Source organism: Pieris rapae, chromosome 18 (assembly GCF_905147795.1).
Source record: "Pieris rapae chromosome 18, ilPieRapa1.1, whole genome shotgun sequence".
NCBI classification, from domain to species: Eukaryota; Metazoa; Arthropoda; class Insecta; order Lepidoptera; family Pieridae; genus Pieris; species Pieris rapae.
The window spans coordinates 3,957,343-3,978,912 of record NC_059526.1 but is presented as its reverse complement, the minus strand read 5'-3'; the positions used below and the strand labels follow the sequence as shown (position 1 = coordinate 3,978,912).

Here is a 21,570-nt window from a genome sequence, read left to right as displayed (position 1 = left end):
CATAATGTTTTTACAAATTTCCTTTAGACTCCAGAACTTGTTTCAAGTATGTTGAATTCGCCTTTCAATTTCTAAATCGTTAAAGGAAATGTATAAAGGATATAGAAAAGGTATATAATAGAAAAGTAAAGCTTTTGAATTTCCTTTAGAAAAGAGATTTCGAGAACAATAAATTACTGGTTTCCTGATGCGACTGAATCTGCGGCACGGACTTATCTCCGGAGGTTATTTATTAGACCGGGCTTCCAATTTGCATAAAACAATTGTCACACTTCCGCTTCTGACTTGACGCCTGATTGGTTTGAAATATTGAAAAGTTTAATCAAAATATATGCAAGTTAATTAGTTTTCCTGGAAATTTTATTTTTGAATCTTTCTCCCTCAAAGTTTCTTTTTTATAGACACGTGTATGACCATCTTTATGTAATCCTGGGTCCAGCATGCGTGTTTCTTCTACATTGAATAATTCTCTTCTCGGTTAATATTTTTTTCGATATAATTCTCTTGGAATTCTCTCTAAGAAACATATACACACTCAGAAGTGCAAATGCATATAACTCATTAAATAGTAAAATCTTTTGAGCGTTTTAAGGGTACCTATTACGTTTAATAAAGACCTCTGAACGAGTTCATATTCTTATAACATTTTATACATATGTTTTTTTTAGTATTGCTGTGATCTAATTAATTAAGTGCAACCAAGGTCTAACGAAACAGTTGACACCCGACCAAATCGGATGCTTACATCCGTACGTGAATTACAAGCAATAAGTCAGTGCCAGTGCGGGAAATGGGAATAATTTCCCCAATTGTAGTGCCCCGACGAGGACGACCGGAAATTACTATCGAATGAGGCTCTATCGGTCCTACCTTCGACTATATATTCCTATACTGTATTAAGATCTTACAAGTCTCTTATAACCCATTATTAGGGTCAAACAAATGTTCGATTTGTAACTGGAAATACATATATACTACTACTCAAAAGCGATTTTTCGTTTGGAATCTAATCTAATAATTAGGTGAAAAGACAGAGGGTATATATTATTCATATTTAAAAAAAGTTAAATTATATTTTCCATTAACAATTTCTTTATTGAGCTTTTCCTTCCTAGTTGCGTTCTTACTAAGGAAACCGGAAAGGTCCTCGTTGTAACTTTCCTTACTTCAGTTTAGTACGGTGCGTGTAAGTTAATGTTGTCAACTATGTTTTTTTACGTGGGTAGCACTGAATATGTTTAGAACTGGCCAGTTACAAATATTGCCAATGAAATTTATTTTTTTATTTCAATTTAAAAACTCTTTGGTAACCTAATGTAGTATATTAGCATGATTTTTTCTTTTACTTATGTGCATTGGCGGCAAGTCTAATACTCATGCTACACGTGAATAGGAACCTAACGCGAGAAAATTTTCGGTTATGACTTTCGTTGTGAGCTTACTCAACTATAAAGCTATGATAAGATAAACTATACTATGATAGGCTGCGATTAACATTTATTAATGAAGCCCCATCTCGCGCCACTACTTACAATTGGTTTAACGAGTTTAAGCGCTGACGTAGCAATCACAATGATGATCAGCGTGAGGGACGTCCTTTAACAGCGACTACTGAAAATAGTATCAGCAGATAGATCAATCTAATGCTCACTCAAGGTTGTAGGCAAGGTTGTACTCTCTAGGCAAGCCTAGGCTCTAGCCAAGTTTAAAAAATATTACACGAACATTCAGGCGTCAGGAATCCTTGTACCAGATCGATCCCCATACTTTAAGCGACGACCAGAAACAGCTTCGCTTGGACTGGTGTTGCCAAATGTTAGATAAGTTCAACCGCGGTGTCTCAAATGATGGATGTGGCATCGTCATAGGTCATGAAAGCTGGATATATTTCTACCAAAACGGAACCAAAAAACAATCACCTCGGTGGCCATTTCCTTTCGAGGATCGGCTAACTAAGGTAAAGGAAGGAAGAAGGAAAAAAGATGATTATCTCATTTTTTGGTCGGAAAGGTTATTTCGCGACAATTGTGCTAGAAGATGGAAGGACAGTTACTGCTCGTCTATGGCCACGTCGCCTTGGCATCTCGGTGTTGTATGGCCCATAGCTGGCATACATTTCCATAAGAAGTAGTTGGCGACGTCGCTGGACACGTCGCCATGGTTTGCGTTTAGGTATAGCAGTCAGTGTTGTAGGTTGACGTATATATATATTGACGGTATAAAAAAACCGTTGTGTGAAACGTTTAGGTCTTAATTATCTGTACCTGTCGTAATCATTTGTTTTTTTTTATTGACGTTATAAATGCGCATTAAGTAATGTATTTCGATTTGGCTTGTAAAGAATCAACACCGTATAAAGAAAAATGCGAGCAATTTGTGCCACGTAATCTATCAGAAGAAGATCCATACATGTTTTAAAAGACTCGTACCAAACAAGGGAAATATTTAACCTTTAAAGCTAATAATTTATGGTCGCTCTACTTAAGAAATTTATGGACTTATCTGGGACCTTATCTTCAAATTCCCAGACTAATTGCGCACTATTAACATAGCACACAAACCTATATCTTGCTGATAAGAAATATAACGGGTATATTGTATTGGAAATTTGAATGTAAGCAATGAATATAATTCACTGATTTTGCCCATTAACTAATTGTCTTGTTAACTTTGTCATTGTTGCTAAATGTATTAATGATTTAAGAGCATTATGAATGATTTTCTATAAATAGATTCTTATGAAGACTTAGTTTATCTTCGATTAGTCTCCTCTCCACCATCCTGGTTTAAGTGGCTTAGGCATAAGGTAATGCAATTATCATAATAGATTTATTAACTGCATCGCGTAGTATACAGCGGATGTAACTTGATGTATTTTTAAATAAATAGTAGGTAAATATATCTATTAATAATTGTTGTATATGATAATACATTTTGTAAGCAGAGAATAGCGTACTAATTCTTTAGAAATCCGTTACTATCCAATAACTTTAGTGGAAAGGTGACAAATTAATTATCAGACCTTGCCCCGGCTTTGTTCATCTCTGATAGGGCTGTCAAAATGAAATCGATTTGTGCAATAATAAAAATCAATATCTGTTGAAGACTTGGCAAATGTTTTATTAAAAAAGACAATTCACAGAGCCTGACTACATAGATACATATCTTGATATTTGACCCACAGCCAGCAGGATTTTTTAATATAGGCCCAAAATACTAAGCTAAAAAACGTCAAGCTAGTCGAGATTGGACTTACATTATTCTTACAAAGACTTACAAATCCGGTTTAAAAACAAAGCGTTTGCAAAAATCTCTAATATTTATTAAGAATGGATGACCCTAGGCTCCCCTATCAGAGTGACGGTGGGTATCGATTGGCTGCACCGTTGCCTAGCAACGTAAGAGGCGTCATGTCGCCGACGCTTGTATACCCTGTAGGTCCTATTAGTGAAGATCTAAGTGGAGTGTAATAAACGACGCTTTGAGGAAGTCAACTACCAACTTCCTTAAGTAAAATCGTTGCTAAATAATGTGTAGAAATACAGTAGTATTTAACCTAAAAAAAGGTTCTATATTGAGTTCTTCACACTTAATTAGGCATCATTATATAAGTTAAAAACTAGACAATTTAATACAAATACAGAAATGTTTTAAGGAAATTATTTTTATTAAATCATTGACATTATTTATCGTGCTTTGAATGTAACTAAGTATTAATCACACAATAACTTGTTAATACATGAACTAATTAAACATATTAGTTGTCAAATAGTCTATTAGAAATAGTCTTTAATCTAGAATTTTGTATGGCGTCAATGTAGAGGTTGCAGGCACTTACAGATAGTTCATAGACCATCGGCTAATATCACGCTTCAAGTGCGTTTATAGCCATTTGCTTCTCCCGAGGCGAGTAATCGTAACGAGGCGTTGTATTAATTTACTATCGGTATACACTTAGTAATAAAATCTAACGCATCCAGGGTGAAACTATAACTATGTAGTTTTTCGGCTTTATTGTTCAGAGTTAACTGCGATAATAACCACACCGCCACAATAAACACCACATAATAATATAATAATTCTATATCATAACCACGCATTTGCAAACTTTATTTCTTAATGGCGTGTTAAATGAAAAAAAAAACCATTTCTTTTGTTTTACTAAAAACAACTTATTTTTATTTATTTATTTATTGTATAAATAATCTTAAATAGTAGAAGTTGGTGTGGTGGAAACACAAACTGGACACAGTAACTAAACTTTAATTTAAATGATCCAAAAAGCTGTGAGTGTCGAGTACAAAAATTAATTCTTGGTTTCCTTTGAAAAGTAGTTAGGGAAAGCATCATAGCGTCCCAAGGGTGCCATCTAGCGGCAAATGTGCCTAACCACTTTATGTAGCCCTCGGCAAATCTTATCTATTGAGGGAGGGATCGAGTTAGTACCAAGGGTACTAACTCGATCGGGTAGATACTCGAAAACAATTATTAAGTAATAATTTTTCAATAATTTCAAGAAGAATGTTTTGTTAAGTAATTGAATGGATTTTTCTTTCGGGCGCAATGATTTCGTATGTTAAAAAAACCTCTAGACGACTTCAGTAACAGGGGTATAACTATCTATGAAATAGATGCAAAAATGGGGGTCCAAGTCACATAATATAGGGCACAGGGTTATTATTATTAAGTTATAATAAAATAAACACTCAATATATAACTTTTTTAGTCGAGTCGTAAAATGTCGACATTTACAGATAAAATATGATGTATTTTGTTGTACATTTATTCAATTGTCTTTTGAAAATATCCTATGCTATTTGTGTACAATTGAGGTTTAAAGAAAATTAAAAGTTTTTGCGGTTTACCTCCAGAACTGCAGATTTTAAAACGAAAAACATTTATGGCGAATCGATATACTTCGGTTTTTAAAGTCAAAAACGAAGTCATGTTATGTTAAATTATTATTGTACATAAAGATTGAGCGCCATTATTGGGGTGAAAGTACCAACAGATTGAGGGGAACTGCATAATTAATGAAATGTTTGTTTTATTTAAAAGGGTTCTTAATATACATATTTTTGTATAACCGTCCATAACCGTCAATTGTTAGAAAGACAATTAAATTAACTATGTAATGGGTATAACATGTCACACTTAATCAAAGTACTTTATCGATTAAGTACCGTTAACGTTATTAAGACGTATATATTATCTAAATATTTTAAACAAAGTCGCGTTAGTTACAACACTTATAACTCAAGATCGGCATTACCGCTGTTAGATTTATTCGTAAATGATTATCAATTTAAATCAAATTAAAATATCTCTATTCATATAGGTAAACATGTACACTTATGAACGTCAAGAAAAACAAATTAAATTAATAGTAAATTTACATTTACAACCAGTATCTGCTCTGAATAGCAGAATACGTAATAAAATATCGGATAAGTTATCGAAAATCAATAAAAAAAATTAGGCAAATAGCATGTGTTGCCATCTGTTGACAAAACAAAGCATCTTTTTACATTGACTTCATGTCAGTGCAGAAATTTAGATCTTGAGGTTAATGAGGAGATGCATAACCAGGCTTTAATCTAGACATATCGAAGACATATGTAACGTCATCAAAAAATGTTGTATGACGTATCAGAAAGTGCTTTAACATGCGGAATTTGAACTCGCATTCATAAAATTTATAAAAGGGCGGTTTTCTCTGAAATAATAAACAAATCAACTTTTAATTAAACTGCTTTATTCAATGACTAGTTTAGATATGTCGGATTAGCGTTGGCAATTGTACTCAATTGCAAACTAAATAATTTAACTACATTCTACCACTCGTGATATTTCAATTAGATAACGATCACCTAATTAGCTACAGGTTCTTGTTATAACAAAACCAACTATACTATAAGATAACTAAATATATAATATATATATAGTTGTCCCGCTACTTTGAAAAACCTCTACCTCTAAAGCAGCGTTATTTTATTACACTGAATTTTTGCCGGTGTATATTCTCATCTCATTATTAGTTAATTACTAAAAACTAGTTAATTAAAGTTTATAAATTATACTAGTTACAGTAGAGGCCGTATAGCTACTAGCTAGTAAGGGTTAAAAAAAAATAACAAAATCGGAAGAGCCAATGTTCGGCCATACAAAATATATCAACCTTTACTTATTAAGCAATCTATTTCTAACTCCCTACTTTTAAATGCTTAGTCAAATCTGATGAACGTGATTATTAAAATATTTTTACCTTAAAACGGTCAGAGAGAACCCTTTTTCACATAGTCATATACAAACATTACTAACCAGAAATAAATACAATTGAATTAGTGGCGATTAATTTTTTTTAATGTCCGTTTTCCATTCCTTCTTTCACAGTCGTAGATAATTTAAATGCATATAACAGCCCGTCTTGTATATATGTAATAAGGCTTGCCTACGAGAACTGCATTATACGCTTAGCATTATTTGACAATGAGTAAGTACATTCTACAACATTGGACGCAAATTGTCAACATTGTAACAATGAAAAGGTTGATGATATTCGATTTCTACAACTTAGCAAACCGAAGTTTGCAGAATAGCGAAACATAAAACTTCTTGTTGATAATTTCATTTGCTTATATATACATAAATGAAATCACAGCGAAAACAATGCTTTTATTTCAAAAAATTACATAGTTTACAATTTGTTTCATATTTGAGGTTATATAGATAAAGATTTCTAATTTTTTAATACATATTATTTCGCAAAGTAATCACAGCATTTGATATCGCAAGAATAGTCGCTTAGAAAAAACAAAATAATACACAAATATACACTCAAAAATCTCGCCGAAAATAACTTATACAAGGCAGTAGGTTCGAATCGAAACTTCCACTACGTCACATCACACGTTGTAACCAACAAGACCACGTGATAGTGAGGTAATGGCTATTTCAATCCTGAACATAATTTCTTCCTCTTCTCTTCTGAGATTCCTGTAAAAAACACGAATACTCTTTGGCTACCGTTAGAAGCTTTAATTTAATAAATAATATAAAAACTTATTATAAACTAGTTCACATTAGAATTACAATTATAATAGTGAGAATAGATAGTCTAGCGTAGCGCGTAGCTACAGTTGAAAACAAAAACACAAATATAAAGAAAAAATAACTATCTCGTGTAAAGATAAAAAAAAACTAATGAGTATCTAATGTTAATTTATATAAATCTACTTGAAGTTTCGAATGCTTTAAAGCAATTGTACACAAAGACTGGTTACAATTATATAAATAAAAGGTATAACTTCACGTGATTTTAAGAAATAAAAATATATTTAAAGGACTCACATGACGACTGTTTCTAAGTAGGAGCTGCGCAGGAGTGTTACAATGGCACACGAGGCGGCGGTCCTTCAAAATGCTGACATCGCATTTGACGATGCAGCCAGGGTTCAAAAAGCTTTATTATGCACATTTAATTTATTCTTGATTATAGATTTTGACAACTTTTTTCATGTTTTGTCCTAAGAAAAAAAGACCTGGGTCAATACAATGTCCATATATGTTAAATACAAAAACATTGCTTCTTTCATAAAATGCAGGTAAAAAAGGGAAAATTTTGTCATATAGTTTAGGCACACAGTAAATTATATTTGGTAATACCATTTAAGTTAAATTTAACAATATTGTTGCCAAACCTCAAAATCCAGGTTTAAAACTTTAAGGTGGTCGGTGCTCTTGAAGTCAGCTGGAATGGCTGCTGTCTTTGGAAGAGTCTCTGTGAACACCTGACATCATGATGGAATGAGTGGGATTTTGCGTTCTGTTTTGACGTCCAATTGAGTGATAAAATTTTGTCGTTATTTGAAGCACTCCCCATGATATATCAGATAGAAGATGGAGAGAGCCTACATCTTTACGCAACGCCAAAGGATCAGAAATAACGAGTTCTTTTACTATAAACTTTAGAAGACATATTAAACATTAACTGTAACTAAGTTACTAGCAGTTTCATTTCTAATCTAAAAAACACACAATTATAATATAATAAGAAGATGTTTTTTATTATTATTAAACGTATAACTTTTCTAATATAATTCTTCTTATGATAACTTTTGAATTCCGATGTTCCGCAATCTTGTGAAAGCTCTCACTTCCAAAACATTCATGTCAGCGCGGACATTTGAAACTTTCTGAAAAGTCATCGTGGTCTCTAAGTTGCCTTATTGAAAATGCGATCGTATCCAAGAAGTTCTCGAGATTTCCAGACTGCTGGGAAATGGAAGTTCTAACTCCAAAGCTCTGAGAATAACAATTTTCTTTTGAGCTATTTTATGTAAAAGTTTCCATCATCCATTATTTTATGTCACCGACTATTATTCACTATGTGTGTTTCACAAGTGTTTCACAAACCTATTTTTCTAGTTTCTCAAACACATGTTCTTAAAACATAAAAATCTATCGTAAGGGGCTTAACAATTAACGAAACTAGTTCATTTGTGTATGGTGTCATTCATTAAACATTTTACCTCTTTTGAAAATGGTATAGTATGTAGGTACGTTTTTTTAACCAAACATTTAGAATGGCCGGCTGGCCTACGCCTTAATATTCAGACAGTGTCTGCGTTTATAACTATTACAGTATAAACATTTAAGTATATATAATAATAAAAGACAATGAAAGAAGAGAAGCAGTTATCTAATGTTAAACAAAATATACCATACTGGTTTCAATTTTAATAATTGTTACTTTTCCTATTTTTAGTATAAACAAACAAATAAATTACTTGAATCATTGAAACAAAGCACAAGAATAATAAAACAAGCAAGAAAGAAAATTGGTAACTCCAACAGATTGTTATTCGCTCATACGGTAACATAATATTTAATATATATATATATACATATATATATAATAGATACAACTTAATTTAAGCAATGAAATAAACAAATTAGCCGAAATGTGCTTTATTTATCAAATAAGTTCGTCGCTTATAAAGTGTTTCTTAATTTATTGTACTGTGTACTTAAATTACTTTTTGAAAATATAAACTAAATGTTGATTACATCTGGCGGTGTCGCATTGCTTGTGAAATGTTAGTACCTACCGTTCCCGCCTAACCCCGGATTCTACTTAACAGTATCGTAATCGCATAACAAAACAACATATGAAATTGGAAACTTCCTTATAATATGCCTATTACATACTTTTTACTTATAAAAACCATATATTATTACGCGTGTACAAAAAAATAAACTTTTTTAACTTCTATCCGAAACGCGAATTTAAGACCTTATCATACTATATCATAGTTTTGCACCAAAATCGTAAAGTAAATAATAAACTATTATTTATATCTGCTAAACTTAATTCATTTCAATCATATTTTTTATAAGCTTTACGAAAATAATTTCCTTAAATTATCTCGTTGCATATTTATAAATCGTATACAAAATCTAAACTTTGATGATTTGTATCAATTAATTTAAATATTCAGATAAATTAAACCATATGTTTCACTGGGGAAAACGAAATCACAAAACACTCATAATATGATTGAAATAGTCCTTGTTTGACCATTCGACTTTAGGCATCTAAATCATCCCTTTATGATTAACAGTTATTAATTGAACAGTACGGCCTATTTGTCACTTATTTTTTATGTCAAACTATTTATGTTTATTGTGTAGTTTATTACATGTTTAATACTCTATTTAGCTCTGTAAGTCAAGAAAGAACCAATTTGGAGATTCATTACCTTACAGCGAGCTTAGACTGCCGATTTCCAATGTCCTTTTGTGTTTTGCATATATGCGCAGAAAAAATCTCATTCGACTCAAAATGTATGAATGTGTCGGGAACCAAAGGTTAAGAATTGCTTTAATTACCTTCAAACATATCAATGAAAGAGATAGATACACACAAATTAGAGGTGTTATTTTTATTTATTTGACAAATCGTAATATTGTATATTCTAACTTAGGTTATGTTCAGTATCAATGGATGTATAAGTAATACTTACTTTCCTAAAAACTACCTCGGAGATATAATACCTTCAACCAAGCCTTGGAATTTAGTTATAACGGGGCAAGAAATCTGCAAGATCACATCTCGATTCGAAGTCTACAGTTATCGGGAACTGTTCTTATCTAAATTATTTATTAACCTCAGTTATTCTTAGATATCTGTATTTTCCTTATAATCCTACAAAGCTGTTTCATGTAACCATGTACCATTATCTTTTTTAAATCACTCCTGTTCAGATACCGATAGGTTTTGGTTCCTAAAGTCAATGGCATTTTTTTTCGTACCATGACTATGAATTTTAAGTATAAAACCAACTAAATAAATACTGGTATTAGAATATTTTCAAATGGTTTATTATATACATAAAATGCCAATAAACGAAAACAAAGGACAATATAATTCATGTACATTATTAGGTAGTGTTTAATTATAAATTTACTATTAATATAACAATATTTATTTGTAGTTTTCACCTTTAATAAAGATTCCTAAAGAAGGTTTAAGAGTGTAAGTAATTATTCTTTATTTCATACACGGAATAATCGTTGAAGAAGCTGCAAGAAACTTTGGTAAAATACACCAAATCAACTAATAATGTGGTATTGTGTTTATCATGTTTGTTTTATTTTTTAACACTTCGTTACAATATAAAAGTTGAACATAAAATGAAAAGGAGGGCAACTGACGGCCTTATCGCTTTCAAGCGATCTCTTCCAGGCAACCACTTTATACTTATGTACCTAATTTAATGAATATATTTAAACATAGTTTGTGCAATTGTGTGTAAACTGAAATCATTAAATCATCCATAAGTTCTGTTACAAATAAAATTTTATGTCAATAGATGAAATATTATTAAATTGTATACCTACATATTTATACAAGTCTCAGCGAAAATTAAAAAAATATTCTATTTGAAATTGCCACCTTTGGATTTTATACAGGCTTTTAATCTGTTGGCCAGGAATCTACGGGTTTACGCACTGTATCCATAAGAAATTTCGCCACTGCTTGCTCCAAAGATTTTTTAGGTGATGCAATGTCGTTGACCATAATTTAAAATCTAAAGGGTTGGGGTCTGGGCTAGATGAGGGCCAGTCATCTCCTATAAAGTTCGGATCCGGCATGTTGTTTTCAAGCCAGGCTTGGGTAGGTTGTGTCACGTGACCCTGTAGAATTCTGCAGGAAAATCCATGTAGGTATATTTTTAAAATGTATATTGTTGAGAGGTTTCACAAGATGATCCAAGACTGTATCTTGACACACTTTGGCTTAAGCCTCCACTCCTTTTTCACAAAAATTTAGTTTTGCTTGATAAGACACGAAGACCACCAAACCATCACTGACGCAGAATTATGGCCACGTTGTACAAGAACTTCAGCAGCTACTTTAAGACTGTGAGAGTACACCTTATCATTTTGGTTATTGCAGTGTTCTTCAATGGAACTGGATTTTCGCCAGCGTATTGCGACAGAAGGCGTTTTGATTGATCCACTCTCATTACTAGTATATATTGATATAGAGTATTTCCTGTATATCGACGATAAGCACCGTTCTAGAGGTCTTGTATTACTTACGCATAGTCCAAGCCAATGAAGGAATATTCATTTCTCTTAATTCTAATATTTGTTGCTACCTAGGATAATACCTACTATATATGAAATGGCACACAATTGAAATTAGTTTTTTAAATATTGTGTTCCAAATTCAAAATTAAAAAAAGGAAAGGTTTTATATACCTAACAATATTTATGGCCATAAACTATAAGCTCGACATATTTAAAGTCGGCCGATGGGGATTGTAGTCTTGTTTCTTATCTCCGTTGATTATTTAATTATAAATTTATTTTTATTTAATTACAATATTGAATTGTATATGTTGTTAAACTATTATTTGAACATTTCGATACAAAAAAGTTGAACATAAAGGACGAACTTTCTAGAATCGCTTAAGTCATATTTTGAAAGCGAAACAGTCAAATTTTGGTTCATTTGCGAGGTCATAGTAAGAATGAACAAAATCTGTTTACCGCTAAGGTCATGTTGAAACATAAACGGGCTGATTTTTTCGACGTCATGGCGCTGCTGTAGATTATCAAAAGACTCGCATTAAGAGCTCATCATCCTATCTCATATTATGAGATAAAGGGATGAACGCATTGTTTATTTCACAAAGTATTCACGAAATAGAACAGTAAAGTATATTATTATGATATGCCATTAAAGTGAGTAAAATCGCTTTCCCGAGTCCATGAAATATTTTCGAACCAATTCGACTTAGGGTCCTTCAAGAAAAGAGCATACCAATTCTTAAAAGGCCGGCAACGCACTCGCGAGCCCTCTGGCATTGTGAGTCCATGGGCAGCGGTATTACTTAACATCAGGTGAGCCTCCAGCCCGTTTGCCCCGTTCTATAAAAATAAATGAAATCGACATAAACAGGTTTTTTCTTATAGTACTTTTCCTATCCCACATCTCTAATTGTTTTCTCAAGATGGTTTTTCCTCGCCTTTACAATTGATGTTTTTGTCTAATAGTTACGTATATTTCTGTCCACTACAATAGGTATGACCGTTTGGTGTCGTGTGTCACACGTTTGCTGATAAAGACTGCATAATTCAGTGTCAGGTTGCGTTGCATCGCGGCCTTGAGCAAACTTGCAGTTAAATTTTCCATAGTAAATCGAATATAATTTTGTATATTTTGCCTTCATTATAATAAATATCTTAATATGGCGCTAACTTTTTGTTGTACCATTAGCATAATCCTCAGTGATAACTGCAATAATATTTACGAAGATAATCTAGAATAATCCACGATGTATTTCATGCAACAGATGTCCTGGCAAGTAAGAGATACTGTGTTAACGTACCTAGCTTTATACATATAATTCTTCTGTGAGTGTGTATGTCACTGAACTTCTCTCAAACGACTGGACCGATTTTGACGAAATTTTTTGTGTGTGTTCAAGGGGATCTGGGAATGGTTTAGATTCACAATTTTGTCCGCTGGACAATGTTCTTTTAATTTATTTTTAATTTATTAGTAGTTGTTGATTTTGGAATGTTTTACATTTGATCCGACTGACGGCGCTACCATCGCAGTGTCAAATTTTAAACAATATTCGAATTTTAATTTTAGTCTGTCCCGACAGTTAGCGCTGCGATCAAATTAAAAAAAAGTTGTTATCATTGTGTTATTGTAGACCATGTGCGTTAGATATTGTCATAACATTTGAATAATAATTTTCATCAAAATGGTCCAGAATGTTTTAGCTGATTAAAAAAAGTTTGAAATTTTCAAATTAAAGACGTGTAGACAGGACGTCTGTCGGGTCCGCTAGTGTATGTATATAATGGGTTTAATATCGACTTCCATTAAATTTCAAATACAGACTCGTATTTTTATTTATAATACCGAATATATCCAATGAAACACACTTTTAGTCAATCATACATATGTATTTAATATAAGATACAGTACTTGTGTCGTGGACAAACCATCAAAAAACTTAGAATCGCTACATTGAACAAATTTTCACTTATTTTCGAGTAAATTAATTCACTATTATTATGCCCAAATGTGTTATAAATTAATTGAGGTAGATGGCCCATTTGCGGGCAAATTATAATTAAATTTCGGATTCACACAATCACGGCTCCAAGCAAATAAAACGCATTAAACATTATACTATATATAATTAAATATCTACAAATTGAATAAAGTAGTGCACACTATTCGGAACTCTCGGTCCGCATATAGTATTTATGGATCAAACATTTACAATAAAGGAGAACATTCATATAATAAACGGATAATATAGGAAACATGTTGAAAGACAACGCGTACACTACCATCTAGCCTAACCCGTCTCCAGCGGCCGTCCTGGGCATTTTTGTCGCACAATTAGATGTAACCCGGTCGTAGCCCCCAAGTATTAGTCAAATCCCGGGCGGGCTAAGCCAGACCGGGTATTCACAAAATGACATCTCCCCCACCTCGGGACAACCGCTGCTCGCCAAGGCGCGAAGCAAATTACTTCTGCATTATACTTAATAATAAATACATATATTTACATTTGTAAAGCGTGACCAAAAATTTATAATTACAATTTCTCTACCATTTTTAACTATAACCACACATCTCTGGTCAAAAGTTACGAGATGCCGCGCGGCAGTAATGTGTTTCACGCCTTTACAACCTTAAAGGCAACAAACCAACTAAATGCGTCACAGAACAATAGGAAATGAAATCTCCGCGACTACAGTTGTTCCCTTGTACAAATAAATGAACGAAACCTTACCGAGTGAGCAATTTCAAGGCACGCGCCTTGTTATCCGGAAACCCGGATAGCCCGTATTAAGACTATTGTGGCAGTGATAAAAATATATCTTTAACGCAAACGCGCTCGAAATATTTTTTTGTTCTAATTTAGTACCCCACTACAATTATTGATCACAAAATATTTATCTCTGTCTAATGACTCAAAGGGCTAGGGGCTTATAAAATACCTTCAAATTCCATCGACCCTAAATATTATTGCAAAAAAAATTTGTACTCAAGCTTTAATAGGCCACTTCTTTCAGCCGAAATAATTTCACATTGAGCGATTATGAAAAACGTCATCGAACTTAAAATCCGAGATGAAGGAATAAATTATATATAGTCGGCGAATACCGACACTTTTATCAAAATACAAATAAAAAGATGTTAATAATTTTGAGCAACATTTGAAAAAAGCTGCAAGTTTTCGCCGTTTTTTTTTGTTGAAATTCTGTTCGTATCAATAGAGATGATAAAATTGATCTATATCGAATAATGATTATCGATTATCGTATATTCGAAGTTAATTTCAAAGTGTTTTTAAGACGTAAAAATTTGATGACGTTTTCCTACATTACATAAAAATTCCGATGAGATCAAATTAAGTCCATGGAAATGTCTTTCTGAATTTGGTGTCGCAATTGACTATAAAATTAACGCAAAGCCAATATGGCACTATGATCAGTGCTGAATTATTCTAGAAATTTAAAACAAACCTAAAATCAGTACATTGGAAGGATTCCCAGAAATTTTACGATCGTCCAGGCACCAACATGACTACTAAGAATTTTCCTAACATCTCTTTGGGTCCATCCATACTAGCGACGCGTTTGCCATCATAAGCAGTTCTAACCCATACAATTTCCTATATTGACTTATATCGCGGCCCTAATACCCTAAATTCAGAGGTTGGATCGATTTTCAAAAATTTAATCCCTATTTTAATTTAGAGTACTTCGGGCCCAACCATTAGCTATCGCTCGAACCGGTCCAATTCACCGCACATTTTCTTACTTAACTACCGACGCTTACTAAAATACGGAGATCGTGAGAACGGAACACAATAACCCTTATTGCTAGAAAAGGCAATTTGACAGAAAATGCTCTGAAATGGCTGTTTTTACACATCAATTCGGTTACTGATGTCAGCAATGCATGGATTTAGTAAAACGGATATATTTGATTGATTCATAATTCAGATGTAAATTGAAAAATATTTAAAGTCAAATTATAGTTTAAAGAGAATATTAGAGCATTCCTTACATCAGTACCAGAACGAACCCACACTGACACACCTCAGTACAAAAGTACAAAAACAACCACACAATTTAATTTATACAAATGTCTGTTATAAAAATAAAAAAACACCAATTATTACATGATAAGGTCGAGTATCGGGCCATTTGTTAATTTAAAACTGCTAAAAATCTTGTGCGTGAAAAATCGCCTAAAGCTATCACACAGTTATTGCTATATTCAGTTGCGTCGCTAGAGAATCGATATTGACACATTAAGTAAATCAATTTTATTGCTCGAATCCAATATTCGATTCCAACGACGCTATAATCGTAATTAACGCTTGTGGCAGTGACGTTACAAGACAGTTGTTGATTCAGAGTCAATCGCTTAGATCGATACCTAAATTCGATTATAAAGAATCGATTAAACCTAACACCGAATCGACTACGCGGTTATATCTATGTGAACACTGTATGTAGAACCGTGCTATTCGAGGCACTTGGTGACGAAAACAATAGTCACGATATCGATAAAATAATTGGCACCGTTAAGCGAAAGCGGTCGAGACGCGGTCCAACGGAATTATCGATAAATGAGACCGCGGGCGGTCATCACTATAACTACTACTATTATATACAACATTGGCAGTGATTCGTATCGCTGGTCGTTATTCGGACGACTCTTAACCTAGCTCAGACTACGGCGTCTACTAACCTAACCTATACAATCGCGTCTACAATTTACATTTCCTAATTATATACAATTTGTTCGCTATCGTCGCGTCACTCGAAGTCCGAGTCTTATATAAATGATCAGTCTTGTGAGTAATCTGCGCACGCGCCGCTTGCGATGCGGAAGCGGCCGCTGCCGAAGAATCAACATCTGTCCAGATTGTTATTCAACGTTCTAGAAAATTCTCTAAAATACTACTATCAGGTTGGTGACGTACTTTAAGCTGAATAATTAAATTCTCCATCTGAAGGACGTTCTTCTCGATACATCATCAACCATCGTCATATGTATTCTACCGTCCGCTGGGCCAAAAGGCGTTTCCGCCCTGTCTCCTGCCGAGCTTCCTCTTCTTGGCGCCGCTGACTTCGCACTTGGGGCTGTCATCTTCCACATAGATCATGGGCAGGTTGGTGGCGCTGCACTCGTTCTTAGCCTCAATGGCCTTCTGCTTGGCGAGTAGGTTGTTCAGCAGACGGGAAGACGTACATTGTCGAAGAGGCAACTGTCTCGTCGGCTGTGGGACCGGCTTCTTAACTGGTGGCGGAGTCGGAGTCTTCTTGTACGAACTACAGAACTGATCATACAGGATGACTTTAGTGTGGGCCGGCAACTCGGAGATCTCCACCCGCTTGACCCGCTTCACGTCCTCCTCTGGCACCCATTCATCCTCGATCCTGAAATGTTTAATGAAGGTTATTGGGGTACAAAATAGCCACACAGAATGTGACTGCAAACACCACAAACCATTGTTTTCCGCTAAAAGAACGATTGGTTTATTTGCTGGTCGACTCAGTCGATCAGTTCTCCTTAGATCTTTTGCCGATTATCAGTCATACGGCAATTGAATCACGTGTTATGTTCTAAATGGCTTGTGTTTGCAGTTCCGGTTGCAAGCCCAATGATGAAAAGAATCATGCATCGCTTAAAGCCTTGATGGTGAAATTTTAATGAACAAAACGATGAATGCTGAAGCTGCTAAAAACTAAAACTAAACGGGCTGGCAACCCATTAAGTTGCTAGCATCAGCATTGATCGAATAGGCCCATGGAGGTGGGAAGAAATGTTTAGAAATAAATCAAGTGGTCTTTAAACTCAATTCTATGCTAGCAACTTCACAAGATGTTCTGTGTGGCCTGAATGATGGTATAGCATGCTGTGCAAGTAGAAGATCTTGTTATTGTATCAATTACGAAAGGACAAAGAGAGGGCACTCAGAAAAGAATATAACTGTTTCAAAAGTCCGGATAAGTTCCAAATAAGCTATTTGTTACTTATTTGTAGGATAAATACTTTTGCGTTTCACGACTGTCAGATAGCGCTATTTGTCATGAAATGCCAAGTATCTTATTCGGAACTTTTATCTTTCGAATAATTTATGTGTTGCATAGCTATTTGGCACTTTATCCATACATTGTGAAACAGGCCCTTAGACTACCAGATAAAAATCTTTATTAATTCTGAATATTAGAAACGCAAAAAGCTAAAACATTTTTTTGGGGTATTTTTTTAGCTTTTAATATATTTATTAACATATAAGGTAACAAATTTGCTCTTCAATATATTTTACTATATATAAATATATATATTACATTGATTTTTTTAATTATTTTGTTGTGATATACCATACTTTTACAATGCAGATTAATATATTTATTTCAGTTGATACAACACAAGATCCTTTAACTGTTAATAAAGCAATGCTACAGAAATACTTTGAAGAATAAAGTTTTAAAGCCACTGGATTTGCTTACATACGCTTCTTCGTCGGACGGGCGACATCTTCTCATACAAATTCATTTATTTTTAAAATTTAAAAACTTTCTACAAACTTTAAACTTACATGAAAATAATCAAAACAATAATTTTACATATATGTAAATTACTTTCTTAATTATAATCACATGAATAACAGAAAATAAAATTGAAATTTTGCGACAAGAAATTTAATGAAAAACTATGGAAAACTACCGTGCAGTGAAACAGCTAACATTGAAATTTTCGAATAACAGACATTCAAAACCCACCTCGGTATTACCTTGTCAATGATTAATAATAAAAATACTCGAAAATACGCTGCAATTCTATAAAATGACTATTTAATTTACCATTGCTAAGTCTCGTATTTTCATTATATCACACAAATTAATACATCCCAAAAAAAATCAATAATTCCAGTAGTATTTGTTATTATAAATGAAATTTATAAATTTCTTACCTGAAAATACAGTAAATGTTAATGGAATTATTACAAATATGTTAAGTAGAACAGATTTTTTCTAATTATTATCATTTATTTCGGTGTGTCGAGAGTGGAATCAGTTTGACCGTCTGTACAATCTTTAAAATTAACAAAATTTAAATAAAAATGAACTTTTGAGTTCTGTATTTGTCAAGAGGTTCAAATTATATATAGTTTGACGACCCAAGTAAAAACAAGTAACTGTGCTCTGTACTACTTATCATTTAAGTTTCTTAAAGAAATTAAGCTTATAACTAAGAGCTTGAATATACAAACTGTAGCTGTATATATTTTTATATATTTAAATCTATCAGCTAAAATTGTCCATATTATATATTTTTAATTAAAGATGATTATTCTAAAACCCATTTGCATGAAAAATCACACTGTCTGTCTGGCAGTCATTCAGAATTTCATTATACACTTATAAAAAAATTCAGATATGTGTTATAGGCAAACATGTAACTGTCGCATGGAAATTCAATGACAGTATACATATTATATACACTTCCAAGTTTCTTCCTATGGAATACGTAATTTTTTCATTTAAAAATCAATAAATGAATTACAATACTCAATGCCGCTGTGACAAAAAAGTTACGCAAATTATGTCATTGTGACAGTTGAAATTTATGTATGTATAATTATGTTCTATACTTTTTGTTTTTACCATTTTAAAAGGATTGACTTTTAAGCCTACCTAGCGAAGGCTCTATGAATATTGTAATTCGTTCACATGCAACCGTACAACCTAAGTGAGAAAATTAACTTACACATTCGGAGGGTAGTATGTCAATAAGGCCTCCCGTCTACCCTCAATAGCATTGTATCGAGTGGCAGTAAGTGCGGCGTGAAGAGTGATGGTATGCCTTCCGGGCGGTTCCCGAAGAGGACAAGCACCTCCAAGCCTCCATCTGGTACACCTTAGTAGCCGCCACTGAAGACCCTGCATCATCCCCGTGTCGAAGAAGTCGAACATTCGCGCTGAAACCGAAATTAATTACGATTAGGACGGAAAAAGTACGTGCGATATAGATACGTGATTTTCCCTAAACGCTTTTTAAGAAGTTAACTTCGGAAAACAATTAAATTAGAGTTCATACACTGTTTAGGGCAAAAAGTTATTCCTAAAATTCTAGTTAAGGCAGAAATAAATATTGTTCTACATTAAATTTCAATTATCTATAAATATGAAAGATACAATAAAATCTGCTTTTCATCAGTTTGTTTAAATGCCTAGAAATTCAACGTTAGTAGTAGTAAAACCTCACCTGACCAAGGCTGCCGTCTATACCGTAGCTTCTTTCCATTTCTTCGAATTAGCTTGGACCCATTTTCATTGGACTTTCTGTTGCTGCCGTTTGACTGCGAACTCTGATTGAAGTGGTGATTCACGTGCCGTTCCAACAGAGTCTGAAAACAACATCCAATATTTTAGAACAAATGAAAATCACATAGACGCAACACTACCTTTATGAAAAATGATTCGAAATTTCCATTTAAGTTGTATAAGTACGTAGCACTTGAGTAACGCATAGTCGCTCTCTGTTCAAATTCACAAATTCCTTACATGACACCTTTATTCAATAATAATTTTGATCATTTTTCATAAATTAAACACAATACTTGAGTGCATCCTCCATATGTCCTGTATAATGTATTGGCACAGGTCGGAGTAGTATTAGAGAAAAAATCAAATATAAAAATGCAGTAAAATTATAACAAAACCGACGTGGAGCATTCAACATCCTTCATTTTATCGCCTTCAACCTTAGAACAGAAAACACACAACACAAGTTTTTATTTCCAATTCACGAAAACGATGTACACAATGACAATATTACGAGGTGTGCGAAGCACTGATGAATGAAATGAATGAAGACACTAACAAATCAATGAATAGGTAATGCCGAAGATTAAATTTTAACAGAGTCTGTGACATGCCTACACGACATGACTACACGTGATCAATAAGTCATCGAATCACACATTAATACTATATCAAATACGTTTGGCAGGAGTAAAGTAAAATAAGAGATATTTTAATAATAGCCCAATCACTATTGACTGGATTTAGCTTTGTGAAGCTCAGAAGAAACTGAGTTAAAAACACTTACTAGTTCCCGGTTTTCGATAATTCGAAATTATCTTGGACGGTTTTGCCCGCGCTTTCATCTGCGATGCCAGTTTGTTGCGCTCATAAAGTACGTAACGTCAGTACTTCTTACAATAAATATACGTAGTAATTCCTATTGACAATCGTGTCAACAATCATAAATTTTCATTTGCAGAGGACATAGGGCTTTTTAAATATCCTGTATTTATAAACTAAATTCCTATTTTATTTAAATTAAAGATATATTCAGAAAAAAAAACAAATGTTTTTATTCGTTATATATATTATAAAAACAATGAAATCGCATCCAATTCGATTCAAAATACATAAAAGGCTACAACAAAGACAAACGGTAGCTACATAAACGAGATTTAGGACCCCTGATAATATCGTATTCAGAAGCGCGGGAACTATTAAAGTATCCGCGAAAAGACCAAAATTTCAAACCGACAGAACGATATACACAATAACGATATAGACACCCATATTAAATGTTCGTTATTGTAGATACGTTTTGGCGATCTGCATCCTGGTGGTACCTGAGAATCCTGGAAACTGATCTAGTGATAGCTAGAATAAATACAGAAAAGGAAATAATAAAGACAAGATGGTCGGACTTGTGTCTCCTGAAGACAGAATTTAATAGAACGTAATTGTACCTGAGTGGAGAATCTTCTGTCACAGCCGTCGACAATGCATTTGAAAGGTTTGTTGCCGCCGTGTGATAGGGTGTGTCGCTCCAACCATAGTCGCGAGCATGATGGTTTGCCGCGCACCTTGCATTTCTCCCAAAGGCACACATAGTTTTGCTTGCCATTTTGTGTTTCAACGTGGACAGCCTGGAATGTTCGATGCGAAGATGTACATTTTGTTTGATATTTCAGATGAAGT

At 33.5% G+C, this 21,570-nt stretch overlaps 1 protein-coding gene and 1 long non-coding RNA gene across 3 annotated transcripts in view; both read right to left on the bottom strand.

Annotated features, from left to right (window-relative positions):
* Positions 1-5,735: 5,735 nt before the first annotated feature.
* LOC123689964 lies at positions 5,736-7,401 on the bottom strand. The gene is made up of 2 exons (XR_006750813.1): positions 7,351-7,401; positions 5,736-6,996 (listed from the first exon to the last, which is right to left on the bottom strand). It is a non-coding gene; the product is annotated as an uncharacterized LOC123689964 (long non-coding RNA).
* A 6,069-nt stretch (positions 7,402-13,470) lies between these two features.
* Positions 13,471-21,570, bottom strand: part of LOC111000108 (zinc finger protein jing) — a 114,739-nt gene continuing 106,639 nt past the window's right edge. For both annotated transcript variants that reach the window (XM_022269454.2, XM_022269455.2), the window contains exons 3-6: positions 21,339-21,518; positions 19,835-19,976; positions 19,337-19,547; positions 13,471-16,998 (exon numbers count right to left, since the gene is read on the bottom strand). In XM_022269454.2, coding sequence (XP_022125146.2) covers positions 16,617-16,998; positions 19,337-19,547; positions 19,835-19,976; positions 21,339-21,518 — 915 coding nt within the window. In that variant the 3' untranslated portion in view covers positions 13,471-16,616. The remainder of the gene's footprint in view (positions 16,999-19,336; positions 19,548-19,834; positions 19,977-21,338; positions 21,519-21,570) is intronic.